Here is a 15,602-nt window from a genome sequence, read left to right as displayed (position 1 = left end):
GGGATGTGTTCCCTTTGCATATACCGCCCTCCCGTTTGTTTTCCCCACCCCTTTCAGTTCCTCCTATAAACTTTGTAGCGTGTCCTGGGAGCCTGTGTGTCGACATCCAACATTTTCCTGCTGGTTCACACTTTTCCTTATATTCGAAAAGGACTGCTTCTTTCGTGGGCTGCCATTTAACGGGTAAGAAAAAGACTTTCAATCAAGTAAATATTCCCTTGAACTGAATTATCACAGCTAAAATAATCTTTAAAAATGTGCTATGATATTCAAATATTACGATTCTGAAGATCTGCTAGTCATTGCATGTGGTTTACATCAGAAAATAGTGGAAGAGAAGAAAAATATCAAACGTAGATGCTGAAGGATATAGAGGATGAGCTGTCTAACAACAAACACCAAAAACTTTTGCATCCTGCACTGAAATACCACTTTCATAAAATTTGTTTTCATGCAAATCAGTAAACAGAAAACAGTCGGTCAACGTCAAACAGTAATTTGATGTAGAAGAACTGTAATATACGGCCTTAAAAATAAAGGTTTCTTTTTTTTTTCTTCAGCTGTGCCATAGAAGAACCCTTTTTGGTTCTCCAAAGAAGCATAATTATTTTTAAGAACATTTTAATAATCTAAAGAACCTTTTGCGGAATGGAAAGGTTCCATGGGTTTTAAAGGTTCTTCATGGAACCATCAATGCCAAAGAACTTTTATTTTAAAGAGTGTAGGTTCACAGGAATAAAAATATGCACTGATGATATTCTATTCATTTTTACTGCACAACCAGAACAATACATGTTTGTATAGTCTTTTGAAATGGAATAAAAGGTGAATCTAGTTGCTTTTTATTCTACTTCAATACAGCCAGATCACAGATGCTAGTGTTTACTTTACAGCTAAGCAGTTATAATTGTCACTGGATCACAGGACTGGAATGCAAGGCCTCCCCTGATAAATACTGGCTTTTGGTGTCTTTCAAATGAGATCAAGTTTATAAGTCTTGATGTACCACCCACTCAGATTTTGTGTGATATTTTTTATTTTTGTCATAGCTGATGTTTGTTTATCCAATACAAAAGTCTAGTCAAGGGCTGCATTTAAGGACTCAATGGTGGTCTCTGTAATTCTAGTTCAATACAATATAGCACTATGATATACAGACATGCTCTTTTCCTGAGGCTGGAGAAGCAAGATAGAGAGACAGATAGAGAAAGACACCACCTTGTCTTTTTAATGGTCAATTAACTTTGTTAATAGGAATGTTGTTCCTGGAAAATTATTCAGGAATGTCTACTTGGAATATAATCAACCCGTACATCAGCTAAACAGTAAATGAGAATGAGCATCCAAAAGAATGTACCAACAATCAATGGTTGACTGTAATATAATTTAAAGAAGTGTTGACATTTAAAAGTGACGCTATTGGCTAAAGTCCAGAGCATGTGCAGTTCAGAATTATTGAGCAACTATCTGGAGACAGTCGATAAGAGAATAGCGTTTGCTGTTAGACAAGTGGCTGTCAATGACGAACGCATGTCCTTCACAGCTTTTAACATGAGTGCCCTAAAGAGGGTGTAATAGCAGTGAATTGGACTTTGAGTGCTGCTACAGAGTGCTCATGCTAATCAGATCACTTTGGCAAATGGCACATATGCAAGACAAGAGACAAACACATGATATGAATGAAAACAGTTACATAATCTGATTGTAAGATTCTCATTGTTATTATTATTAAAGAATCTCTAATAAATAAAGGGCTGAGTGGTATTTATGTGATATCTACATGGCATTTTTAATTTCCTTCATATATTTGTCGATCAATTACATTAACCCCCTCATACATTAATTATTAAATTTGGAAAGAAAAGAAAAAGGAAAATTGCTTTATGTTTTGAAGAAATAAATACAGTGTACAGTATATGTGCTTATTTATTTAGGTTTATTTTTAATAATTAAATAAATCAATTATATAATAATAATATAATATTATACATGGTATATATACACACACATTTATATTTTAGTATTAATAAAAAATGAAATGTATTATAATATAATTAAGATAAAATGTAACAATAATTTAATTTGATAAATTAGTGCTGTCAAACGATTAATCACATCCAAAATAAAGTTTGTGTTTACATGTGCGTACTGTGTATAATTATGTATATATAAATACACACCCATGCATGTATATATTTAAGAAAAATGTGTTACATTTATATATACAATATTTAAATATAAATTATATATATACAAAATATACATGCAAATATTTAATATATATATATATATATATGTGTGTGTGTGTGTTCAAATATACATAATAATTATATTACAATATAATTACAATATATATAAAACAAATAAAAAGGTCAGCACACCAAGGCTCCAAAACTGCAAAAAATGAATTATATATATATATACACACACACACATATATATATTTTTATTTTGTGCATTTTTTGAGCCTTGATGTGCCGACTTTTCTTCTGATTTTTATTATTTCTTATGTCAAGCACCCAAACTTGAGCATGTTTTGCATCTTCCCCAAAAAATGCATTTTAATTTTATAGTAACAAATAGCTCAATACTTATAAAATATTTAAATAAATGTATTTTTTATTTTGGCATGTTTATTTTTGAATAAAAGCTATTTTCCCCCTATATTTCCCCAAAATTATGCATTTAAAAAAGTTGCACATCTCTCTACTGCAACAAAAAAATAGCTGTAAATATCTCAGTGGTACTTGATGCATTACTTTTATCAGCCAGTTTGATTTTATGTTGTCATAAACAAGAGGACAGTGATATAGAATAATGGTAAGGATGTTACATCACAACCTGAAAGTTTAAAAAGCTTGTGATGTCCACTGTACTGAACATCATGCATCAGAGATTGAGCCTCCCACAGCAGAACACTGATAATACTTACAAGTCCAATCACCTGTTATAATTTTATTTTGAAAACTTCTGTCATTATTTTAAAATAGAATTTCTTTCTTTTCCCAAAAAGCACCACAAGAACTCCACAGCACCACCGTCTACATTCGTCTTTCTTCCACTAGTCTTTCCTCTCAGCCCTCAGAAGCCATCAGGATGGAGAGGGTGCAGCACATGACGCGGTCAGCGATTCGGAGGGCGTCCAACATCGAAGTGAACCCGCAGACCAAGCGCAACCTACAAGATCTCATCATCAACTTCTCCCTCATCCTCATCTGCCTGCTGCTCATCTACATTATCGTCTTGCTCATGTGAAACCAAAAGATGACAACCGGCCAATCACAAGATGCGCTGCTTGGGACGATTTTAGGGTATTGAAAATGTCATACCGATGATGAGGCAATGTCAATTACCTCAAATGATATGAGGATGGCACTGTTTGTTTGTTTTTCTCTTCATTAAGGTGTGTTGCAATCTTCCTACAACAATAAGAATATATTTGACCAATACAAAACTGTATGTTATGGTAAATTCAGATTCCTGTTTTGTATATGAATGTAGACCTCCCATAAGGAAGCATTCATCTGAACTGCTCAAAAAGACAAAGAATTAACATCAAAATGGCTGTATTACTGGCTAAAGTTGTTCCCAAGGGTGGACTACAAACCAGACACTGAGAAACGCAACTCCTCAGTCATTTATGTAAATATCCCCACAAAAATAACATTTTCGTAATTGTTGTGTTGAAATGGAAAATGTATAGATCAGTCGCAAAAATCATATATTATTCACAGAGGAACAGAGCATGTTGGCATGAACGTAAATTACACTTAAACGCTTTGTCTGTTTACACTTCCTGTGAACATGATCTGAGAGAGAGAGAGCTAAAATGGGTAATTTAGGGATGTTTTTACATGTGGACAACCAATAAAGAGAATGTTTGTTTGAAATGTTCTAGCTGACTGAATTTTTTAAACAAAAGTTGCAAGAAATAAGCCATGAGCCTGTTCAAGTCACTGAAAGTGCAGTGGAAAACCATAAAAAGTACCGGAAAAAGTAGGCTATTTAAAGGCTATCTATTATTTATACTCTCTCTCCTTACAAACATGTGACTTGAGTAAATGACTTGAGACACACAAAAACACAAAAAGTTTCACCCCTTGCACTGAAAGTTCATAGTTCTGTTCACATGATTTCAGAAGACTTGTCCGATAGCTTGTAGTCACTATGAACAGGAAAACAAAATCAAGGCTGTTTTTAATCGACAAATAACTTTTTTGCTAAACTATTCTTTTAGCTCTTTCCCAACCAGTATTTTGTTGTTGTTAAAAATTTTTTTGATCATTTTCACAAACTTTTCATGGCCCCCAGAATATTTTGTCGTATTAATATCTGAACATACAATAGATCAAAAGAACAGAGACTCTGCTTTTAACTCTTTCTCCGCCACTGACAGAATCTTCCGTAATTTATGAGACAACGCTTTCCCGTCTTTGATTAAATTTTCCGGCTTTCAGTGTTAAAAGATATTAGTTGTCTCCAACAACAGGTTTACATGCATCAAAGGTCAAAAAACACTTTCATTCCACATCACCACAGTGTTCAATGATTCTCACCCGACTCGTTGGAAGAATCAGTCTCTCTAAATCCCTCCTTTCCGCGAGCCTACTCTGCTCTGATTGGTCAGATGGCTCAGGCTGTTATGATTTGTCTACCGTGTACAGCGCACGTTGGAAACAAGTGGCCCTACATGTCGTCACTTTTTTTCACTTTAAAACACAGACGAAGAAGAAGCAGCAGCAGAAACAACAGATAAAAGCATTACTTTTGCACGTTGTAGTCTTTGACAAAAAACTATTTTCTCAGCGTCCCCTACCGTATAACAGTGAAAACAAGAGCGTCATAAATCACGGAAAATTCTGCTAATGGCGGGGAAAGAGATAAAAGACATGCAGTCCTGTTACCATGCTGGTAAAGTATATATTTATAGATACTGTTTTATGTATTTTAATTATTTTTTTCTTTCGCAATTGATGGTTTGTTCTTTTGCAACAAGACAGTATAATACAAATGTATAAGTGTCTGTGCAATTTATTTCAAAACTGGCAAGACATTGGTATTCCAACAGTTTCAGTCCATCCAGAAAAGACATATTTATGAATAGTTTATGAAATGAATGTGCATCTCATTTTAAATCAAGTATATGCCCATATCAAAAGGGAAAATAACAAACTCACAGTGAGATATCAAGAACAGACGAATGGACTATTGAAAACTGCAGTTTCACATGCTCTTCAGTTGAGTGTCTTGAAAAATTTAAAAGGAGAAGTACTGTGAAAATAGCTCTTGTGGTTGCTGTTCTTTTGGTGCTACAGTTGAATCCTCAGTCTTAAGAGGGCTGCACAAAACACAGAAAAAGCAAACAACCAGTTACACTGCAGCAACAATAAAGGAAAGTGAAATTGCACATCCTAATCAAACACTTCTACATAGAGTTGCTACTTTATTGCATGACGATACTATGTAAGAGAAGCTATACTTGTGTACAGTGACCGCAAAATGTATGTGGACACTTAAGCCACACTTTGAATGGCATTGCGATAGATTAGAAGTGGGATTTGTATTAAAGAAAGATAGAACAAGTACACTTTCAAACAAAAAGTAGGGTTTAAATGATGAATAAACAAATTAAGAGTAAATGTTTGGATCAGCATTTTAGTTCTCCGTGGGAAGAAGAAGACGCACATATTTTAACGCTTTCAGTGGTGTAGTCAGTAGAGCATAAGGCTCGTGGAACAAGGTTTTGACACGATCGACCCGGGTTCGAATCCACCTTTTGCCGAGCTCGCTCGTCTCCCTTTTCCCATCACATCGGAAAGGCATTTACTTTCAATAAAAATTAAGAAAATGTTCTAAAAGTGGAAATAAATTGCCTAACGAAATGTTTAATAATAATCAAAGTATTTATTTGGTAGGGTTGGGTGTAGGTGTAGGGAGGGCTTTTATTGTCCCGTTAAGGCTGCATCCATTTAATAATTTTAAAAAATATAATAATTTACACTCTGTTATTATTGCATCATTTTAAAGTACAACAATACTGAGGTGCAAATAGTATGCATCTATCAAAATAAAGTATAAATAGCATCTAATTACTATTTACACATATTGCGAAGAACTGTTACTTGTACATGGTGTAAATAGAATATATCACTATTTTCACTTAAGATGCTATTTCACTTAGTAAATAGCATCTATCGCTAAAAAAAAATATTTTCACTTAGTGTAAATAGAATCTAGTTGCTATTTACATGGTGTAAACAGCATCTATTGCTATTTGCAGTTAGTGCAAATAGCCGCTGCCATAAAACATTTTGCCATTTAAAATCATGAGATCCTGAGGAATCATTTTTGAAAACAGAGACATATCTTCATAGCACAACACAAAATAAGACACAAATAGGCCATATTAAATACATTCATTAAAATCATTTTAACTTTTCTAATTTTCTAATCTCATTCCGACAGTTAAAAGTGAGGCAATGCATCCAATTCTTACAAGAGTCCAAATACTTTTTGTGCCCACTGTACATGTGTATTTACATTATTGCCATATAGTAATCATTACTATAGTCAAGCAACCTTTGCTTTTTTGGTGACATCAAGAATAATCCTAAAATTTGACATCTGTAACTACCACACCACACAGTGCACACAGTGTCTCTTGACCAATAGGCTACCCTCCTTGTTCAAGCATCAAAGAATCAGAGGTGTCATGCAGAGCTATTTCCTTTTAAATGATAAATAAAATATGCCCCTCTACCAGAAACGGTCTAATATAATCTCCTGTCTTACACTGTGTACTGTACAACATGTTCCTATGCCTGATTTTCAGGTGGACAGAAATTCCAGGAATAGCTGTTGATCATTTGAATAGCTCATTTTTAAAACCACAAAACAACAAAATGCATGAAATGTGAAGGGCAGAGTACAGCAAATGGGCGGAGCCATACTCGTGACTGCTATGTGATGATGTGATGACATCAACCGCATGCTCGCGTTGGCATTCCAATGCCATTGTGTGATCACACACACAGTTTACGTGAACTTTCAGTCCGACTTGTGATAATATGCTTGTCAAACTTGACACAATAAGGACATTGAAACGCACAATTTAACATGCACATCAAAGTAACATAAAATATAAAATTTTTAATGTGTGCCTTTCACTGGCAAGATGCATTAAAGAGTGAGATGAGCATACCCACAATTCACTCTGGACACAAATGGCCGTGTTCTCGTATCAAAACGTCTAATCAACAGACAGACTGACGGTTTTTATACCATTACTGCAGTACAGGACTGAGACCGTGTGATCCGACCAATGGCAAGACAGTTCTGTGTTTTAAGCATGTCTCTTGTGAGGACAAGGACATCTCGGACAATCTCACCTCCGGGTGGAGTCAGCCTGAGGCGGAGGGGTTGGAGGGGGCTGAGGTTTGTTAGACCTGAGCTCATGGTGGTGAATGGGGGAGTTGGGGACAGACTCTAGGCAAGCAGGCGGAACGGAGCCGCCCGCCATCCCTTCTGCCGCAACAACGCTTAGGTTCGGAGAGCTGCCGAAACTGTTCGCAGGTTTTCTACTCTTAAGCTACATTAAAAGGACACACACAGAAAGGGATTGTGGGAAGTCGGAGGTGATGGCGAACTGTAGCTTCAAGCTAAACGATGACAAGGTAATGAACATCATTTTGAATGTGGACAGGGAACAGAAATGACAGATTATAGCCCTGTTACAAAACGTATTGTCCCACCTGCATTTTAAGGCATGACAGGTGCAGCAAAGGCGGTTTCAAAAGGTAAGTTAACTAATTTTGCTCAAATTTGATAACCATTAAATGAATCGGTGGGTTCATGGGTTTGATTCACAGAACACAAATTTCTAAAATGTGTCAAATGTAAAAAAAATTAACATTTGGAATATGAAAAATTTGTAACAAAAAATTGAACAAAATAGGTTGATGTAATTCAAATCCACAACTGTTTTCAATATTGATAATGATAAGAAATGTTTCTTGAGCAGCAAATCCGTATATTAGAATGATTTCTGAAAGATCATGTGACACTGAAGACTGGAATAATGATGCTGAAAATTCAATTTTGCCATAACAGTAAATAAATTACATTTTAAAATATATTAAAATAGAAAACAGTTATTTTAAACTGTAATAACATTTCACAAAATTACCGTTTTACTGTATTTTTGATGAAATAAATGCAGCCTTAGTGAGCATACGTAAGTTTTTTTTATGTTTTTGAAAGAATATATATACTAAATAATCTAACCATCACAGATGAGTGATGCAGCGTTAAAGGATTAGTTAACTTCAGAATTAATATTTCCTCAAATTTCCTCACCCCCCAGGGCATCTAAGATGTTTATGTGTTTCTTACTTCAGTCAAAAACAAATAAAGGTTTTTGAGGAAAACATTCCAGGATTTTTCTCCATATAGTGGACTTCAACAGGATCCAACGAGTTAAAGGTTCAAATTTCAATGCAGCTTCAAAGGACTCTACACCATCCCAGCCAAGGAATAAGGGTCTTGTCTAGCGAAACGATTGGCCATTTAAAAAAATAAAATAAAATGCGTATGTTTTTTAACCACAAATGCTCGTCCTGCTCTGCGATTTGCCACGCATTACATTATCACATTGGAAAGATCACGCTTAACATAGGTGAGTAGGGCAAAAAACGCCAACTCATTTTCGATGTAGTACACTTCAAAACTGTACAACATCGTTTTTCCCCTTTTTTTTGTAAAAGACGTTTGCCTTAAAAAAGATGGATGGCACAAATATGGCACTGACATCTTGAGTCTCAAGTCTGCGCACTGTGAGCAGTAACGTCACTAACTAAAACCAAACTTATTTAAAGAACGAACTGAACTAACATCAGCGTGATAAAAAATGACAGAAACCATCTTTGGAAAAAAAATTATTTCAAGAGTAATTTGATTGTTTAGTTTGTCTAGGTCTCATTACATTACATGGAGAGGGCGGGTTTATGACCATATACTTGCCTGGGGGCAATCGAGATGCTTTGGCTTCACTTTTCAGGTTCTTTTGCACGTTCGCCTTTTAAACACTGGGTCGGTACTTCCGCCTACATCACGTCTGAGTCTGACTTTTCCACCGTGATTATGTGCCGCATCGCAGAGCATTTGTGGTTAAAAAGTATATCAATTTTGATTTTTTTTAAGAAAATGACAGATCGTTTCGCTAGATAAGGCCCTTATTCCTTGGCTCGGATTGTGTTGAGCCCTTTGAAGCTGCATAGATGGACCTTCAACCTGTTGAAGTCCACTATATGGAGAAAAATCCTGGAATATTTTCCTCAAAAACCTTAAAAAAAAATTTGACTGAAGAAAGAAAGGATCATCTTGGATGACGTGGGGGTGAGTAAATTATCAGGAAATTTTAATTCTGAAGTGAACTAATCCTTTAACAACATGCTAATGTCAAGTTCTATTGGAACTGGAAAGATGCTAATGGATAGTTATACTCTCCAAGTATTATAGTGCATCTGGAAAGTATTCACAGCGCTTCACTTTTTCCACATTTTGTTACGTTACAGCCTTAAGGACATTCACACAGTTGTCCTGTAGCCACTCCTTTGTTATCTTGGCTGTGTGCTTAGGGTCATTGTCCTGTTGGAAGATGAACCTTCGCCCCAGTCTGAGGTCCAGAGCGCTCTGGAGCAGGTTTTCATCAAGGATGTCTCTGTACATTGCTGCATTCATCTTTCCCTCAATCCTGACTAGTCTCCCAGTTACTGCCGATGAAAAACATCTCCACAGCATGATGCTGCCACCACCATGCTTCACTGGGATGGTATTGGCCAGGTGATGAGCAGTGCCTGGTTTCCTCCAGACATGACGCTTGCCATTTAGGCCAAACAGTTCAATCTTTGTTTCATCAGACCAGAGAACTTTGTTTCTCATGGTCTGAGAGTCTTTCAGATGCCTTTTGGCAAACTCCAGGCGGGCTGTCATGTGCCGTCTGGCCACTCTACCATACAGGGCTGATTGGTGGTGTGCTGCAGAGATGGTTGGTCTTCTGGAAGGTTCTCTGGAGCTCTGTCAGAGTGACCATCAGGTTCTTGGTCACCTACCTGACTAAGGCCCTTCTCCCCCGATCGCTAAGTTTGGCCGGGCGACCAGCACTAGGAAGAGTCCTGGTGGTTCCAAACTTCTTCCATTTACGGATGATGGAGGCCACTCATTGAGACCTTCAATGCTGCAGAAATTGTTCCGTACCCTTCCCCAGATCTGTGCCTCGATACAATCCCTGAGGTCTACAGACAATTCTCTGGACTTCATGGATTGGTCTGTGCTCTGACATGCACTGTTAATTGTGCAATCTTATATAGACAGGTGTGTGCCTTTCCAAATTATGTCCAATCAACTGAATTTACCACAGGTGGACTCGATCAAGTGGTAGAGACATCTCAAGGATGATCAGTGGAAAGTGTAACATAACAAAATGTGGAAAAAGTGAAGCGCTGTGAATACTTTCCGGATGCACTGTATATAGACCTCCTGTGCGGAATAATATTTGTGTGCTGTGCAGATTTGTAGAGTGTTCTGAATGGGTAATTTTTAGGGTTTTATCTTGGTAAAAATGCTGCCTATGTAGGAAGCACATTATATTTTGGAACAGAGCTTATGACTTGGAAAGCAGGGTAGAACTTGATGTTTGAACATGGATATAAGACACAGACCATGACAGCCGCACAAACACAACTAATGCAACAGAAAGAAAAAGTTAGACCAACTAAAAGAACAGTAGAAGGCTTTATATAGTCACTGCAGAACATCCCGTTCCAGCAGTACCTCTGTAAAATACACTTCCCATACGGCAAAACCTTTGAAATATTATTTTATTATATTCATGGATTGCAAGAACTCTATAGATGGAGTGCTTTTAAAAAGGTTTATGGTTTGTGCTTTTATTTAACTATCAGGTCAAATCCAGTTTATGTGGTACTCTTTTATCAGTGTGGCTGTATCTCTCTAACCTTTATAAGGGGGTTTATGACCCCGACATTGGGATTGGTGTTGAACACCTTGTTGAAGCCAGGCTCTCGATTCACCAGCTCCAGTTGATAAAACTTCTTGTCATCCTGGAACAAAGGAGGCACAGTCAGACCGAAAGGCCCTGTGCAGAAAAATCAATGAACTAATATTGACTTTTTTCTGAAGACATGAAATGCTTTGGGGACAAAACAAAAAAACATATGAAGTAGTACAGTAATACACATATCACTTTTAATGTGGTCCTGTACCTCTGCGGCCCATTGCTATGCACACTTACCACAAGCTTCTTGACCAGGGCTTCTCTCTCGGACACCATTTCTCTGAGATCAGCAATCACCTGGAGGTCCTCCGGTCGACTTTCTCTATTCCTGAACTTCTCCTCCGTACCTTCCAACCTGCTCACCACGCACACAAACATTAACATTTATACTGTTGTAAAAAAAATGGCTCTGTCATAAAACCTAGCACGCTGCCCAAGTCAAAATGTTTGGGCACTACTGAAGTCAGTGTGAACGCTCCTTTAGGCAGAATCACATATAATCGTTATAAATAAATTTCGCATTCAAGAAGGCCAAGAGAGCCAGCACCAGTTTTGGAAAAAAATAGTTACATCTAATTAAACATTTCACCTAATATTTTATAAGTGGTTTTTTAAATATTATATAGTGTTTCTTTAATATTTTGTTTGCTAAGCAACATGTTAACATCAGACTCTATTGCAATCAAAACTCTCATCGTTTGTGGGCCAAAAGTGATCCTGTAGACCCTTATGTCATTTGTAGCTACACGCACATTATGGTGGCAGAAAAACAGTGGTCACAATGGGTAAAATCCACAGAATAAGAGAAAAAATGTCTTGTTGTGCCTTTGGATGTCAGAAACTGAATGCAATAAAATGGTCTTCATATTTTTAGAATACCATCATCGAAGACACTCTGTAAAGCTAAACAAAGACATTTACGGTTGCAAGCCACAGACTGGACTGCGATGATTAGTCTACTATTAAAGCATGGATTTGATGTAAACAATAGATCTACATAATATACACAAATGCAGTTCATAGGGGCATAATAGCTTTACAGTTACAGCATAAAATCAATTTTAAACATACGTTTTTTATAGGTAACATTTAAATAACAATATTAGCCCTATCTCACAATTCTGACTTTTTTCTTGCATTTGCGAGTTGATATCACAATTTGGAGGGGGAAAAAATGTCAGAATTGGGGGATATAAACCCACAATTCTGAGGGGAAAAAGACAGAATATTGAGTTTATATCTTGTAATACAGATATTTCTTCTTAGAATTGTGAAATATACACCCGGAAATGCGAGATATAATTTTTTTTTTTTTAATTTTGAGATATAAACTTGAAATTACCTTTTTACTGTTTTATTATGTGGCTTCCATAGAGTGCTACTGCAGAACTGTCATTTTCTGCCACCAAGTAGGCTCCGCCCACAAAACACGTAATTGATGTTTCTAATTTCATCTAATTATAATCAATATGTGTAATTTGCCATTAGCATGCTGCTAAGCTAATGGCTCAATATTTTCTATACTAATTATAGATGCTAAGTATCAACAATACTTAGAACTTCATGTGTGGAGTGCTGAAGTGATCTCATGCGAAGCAATAATGTTTGAGGTACCATTTTAGCTTTAGAAGACCTATAATGTAATATACAGTAAGACAGCTCGCTTGGTTTTGGAACAGAGCTAATGTGATTCATCCAGCTGTCTTCACTTCTGAAATATTCACAAGGATATTACATTAAAATTATGTGTTTTGATATTCAATTCAATTTGATATTCAATCTGTAACTGAGATAAAGGGACTCACAGAATCTGCAGAGCAGAGATCTTGTCTTTTAGCAGCTCCTGAGCTTTGTTAAAATCTGACAGCATGATCTGGGTCTCTCTGTTATGAGAAGCGTTCAGCTCGTCAATCTCCCTCTCGAGTCGTTTAGTGAGATCCTGTTCGTGAGCCCTATGTAAAAACAAAACCCTTTAACATATGCACAACAGTGTATATTTACACACACTCTTAAAAATAAAGGTTCTTTATTGGCATCTATGGTTCCATGAAGAACCTTTATCACCCATTCCAACTTTCCAAAAGGCTCTTTTCAGTAAAGTATTAAAATGTTCTTCACACCAAGAAGACTTTTAAGAACTGAAAGGTTACAAAATGTTTTTATCTAATAGAGGCAACAAATACATTCAAATTTATTTTGCTCTATCTGAGGCGCACAAACTCTACATTTATTAGAACAAATTCCCTCATTTCCCCAAAGAACATGATCTCTTTTCATGAGCCAGAAATAAGATCCTCATTTTAACGAAACCAAAGGAAATGTGTTTGTTTATATCTGTTAGACACCTCCACTGACCTTGATCCAGTCAGAACAGAAGAATGCAGCTGATGGTATCAAGAGAAGGGAGCTCTGCCTGAAGGCTTTGGGCTCCTGCGTGGGAAACAGCTCTGTCTGCTTTCTTCTCATATTAAATTTAGTTTCTGCTTCAGCTAGGCTGACCTTTAGGATTTTATAATAATAATTTAATAGCTCATGAAAGCCAAAAAATATTCTGCACACGTTTTTGCATTAAATGAGGCCATCAAAAAACTGGGATAATAGTAATGTTCACCGTTTGTACTCTAACCTTAACATGAAAGTATTACTGTGAGCTTCCTTTTTGTTTCTGGCCTTTTTGTCATTTTATTGGCAGAGATAGGGAAAGTGTAACGTTAAGTCAGAGATGATGAAGGAAAAAGGTCTTAAAGGTTCTAATAAACAAAAAGGTATTTATTTAAACAAAGCAAACGCTGGTAAGGAAGCTTGACAGTGTGAATACAACAACCTGACAAAGGAACAGAAAACCAAGAGGAACTAAGGCCCCGTCCACACGAAGCCAGAGCTTTCCCTATCCAATCTTTTTTTCCCCTCATTTCAAGAAACATCTGCGTACAAACGAGAGCAATGAAACCGACTCAAAACGATGTAGTATACACGCCAGGCCAGTATGTGGTGCTGTAATTCTGCCACAGAAATACACTAAAAACGGAGAATGCAAATACAGTAATTAAATGACGCAATATTGATGTGCGCATGCCCAGTGCCCGTAGTTGTATCCCTTTTTAGTTGCGCCGGACGTGGTGTGATGACATCACCGTTACACAAAATATACGGATTGGCTGTACACACGAAAACACTAGGGTGTCGTTTTCAGATTTATACACTCTGGGACCCGGTTTGAAAAAATATTGGTTTCATGCTCCCAAAACGGCCGATCCGTGTGGACGAAACGCTGATACGGTACAACATTTTAACGTATACAGCTAAACGCGTCTCCGTGTGGACGGGGCCCTAAATACACAGTGATGATGAACCAACTACAGACAGGCGTGCACGATAATGAATGTCCATAGTAACAAATGACTGACGGGAAACTAGAACAAAGGAAACCAGTAACTGAAGAGAAACAAACTACTACTGAATCCGAAATCGCCCCCGATACCCTTAAATAGGGCACTATTTGAGGGGACAGCCATTTGTAGTGGTGTCCGAAACAATAGTGGACGTTATTGAGTGCACTCATTCAATCCCACATTCCACTGCAATAACGAGTGTACTACAACTGATGTACACTCAACGGCTGTCCGAATTCACACACTCGTTTTTCATTCACTCCTTCAAGTGAACTATTAGTGTACTAACGTAGGGAATAGTGAATGAGGGTTTAGGGGGCGATTTCGGATTCAGCCTAAAAGTCCATGAAAATGAAACTAAAAACAAATAGAATGTGACAGAAAGAAAAGACAAGTGATATGGGAAAAAAATGGAGGAATTGGATCAGGGGCTAAAAAAAGACATTTTATAAAAGATATTTCTTAGGAACATTCTTACGAACTTTTAGAAATTCACAATCATTTTGACAGCTCCAGGGATTTTGTGAAAATGGCGGTTTCTTTCAGTTTTTCCCCTTCATTTCGCCTAAAACACCATGTTCATGGTCATCCAGTTTGAAATGTTACTACAAATACGGAGGCTTTTCAGATTTTCCATCGTGAAATTCTCTCCATATTTTGATTCTTTGCAGCCTTTAGCCGCTGCCTACAACGCGCTGGATCTGTCACTGGAAACCAAAAGTAAATCATTCCAGCTAAATGTTTACTCTTTGAATTCTTGCACCCGGGAAAAATACAAGTCGACACCATTATGAAAAGTTTGCAAAGAAGTATTTCCTACTAAAGCAAGGCTGTATTGGACTTTGATCAAGCGTATAAACAACAGACAGATATGCCCAGTGCATTATTGGTGTTGAAGTTTTACTTCCTATTTGGCAAAAGGTAAGCCTTTTTTCTCTGTTTTCTCTAATCAGGTAGTACTGATTTAAAAAAATATATATATATTAAGTCAATTTTGCCTGCTTAAAAAATTTTTTTGGGGGGGAATACAACATTTTCTTACATTTAATTTTATTTATTTATTATTAGTTTAATAAATAATAATAAAAAGCTGTTAAGAATTATTTTATTCATAAGAATGTTTCATGAATCCGGCC

At 36.7% G+C, this 15,602-nt stretch overlaps 2 protein-coding genes across 3 annotated transcripts in view; one reads left to right on the top strand and one right to left on the bottom strand.

Moving 5' to 3' along the window:
* Positions 1–3,894, top strand: pln2 (phospholamban 2). The gene is made up of 2 exons (XM_079832696.1): positions 1–183; positions 3,014–3,894. The coding sequence occupies exon 2, from the start codon at positions 3,097–3,099 to the stop codon at positions 3,253–3,255; it is 159 nt and encodes a 52-aa protein (XP_079688822.1). The 5' UTR covers positions 1–183; positions 3,014–3,096; the 3' UTR covers positions 3,256–3,894.
* Positions 3,895–5,014: 1,120 nt separating this feature from the next.
* fam184aa (family with sequence similarity 184 member Aa) overlaps positions 5,015–15,602 on the bottom strand; it is a gene marked incomplete at its 3' end in the record, with an annotated part of 42,363 nt that continues 31,775 nt past the window's right edge. The window contains exons 14-18 of one of the 2 annotated variants that reach the window (XM_079832695.1): positions 12,880–13,026; positions 11,312–11,429; positions 11,016–11,120; positions 7,389–7,588; positions 5,257–5,338 (exon numbers count right to left, since the gene is read on the bottom strand). In XM_079832695.1, the coding sequence (XP_079688821.1) occupies positions 5,257–5,338; positions 7,389–7,588; positions 11,016–11,120; positions 11,312–11,429; positions 12,880–13,026 (652 nt within the window). Of the gene's footprint in view, positions 5,339–7,388; positions 7,589–11,015; positions 11,121–11,311; positions 11,430–12,879; positions 13,027–15,602 lie in introns of both variants that reach the window. The other variant, XM_079832694.1, reaches the window with a different exon arrangement.

Source organism: Gobio gobio (assembly GCF_949357685.1).
Source record: "Gobio gobio genome assembly, chromosome: 13".
Taxonomy (NCBI): Eukaryota; Metazoa; Chordata; class Actinopteri; order Cypriniformes; family Gobionidae; genus Gobio; species Gobio gobio.
Note: the sequence above shows the minus strand (reverse complement) of the source record. Positions and strands in the feature narration are given on the sequence as shown.

Bases quoted from the DNA above. Each gene is read 5' to 3' on its own strand.
- pln2 (XM_079832696.1), top strand. From the start codon at position 3,097: ATGGAGAGGGTGCAGCACATGACGCGGTCAGCGATTCGGAGGGCGTCC.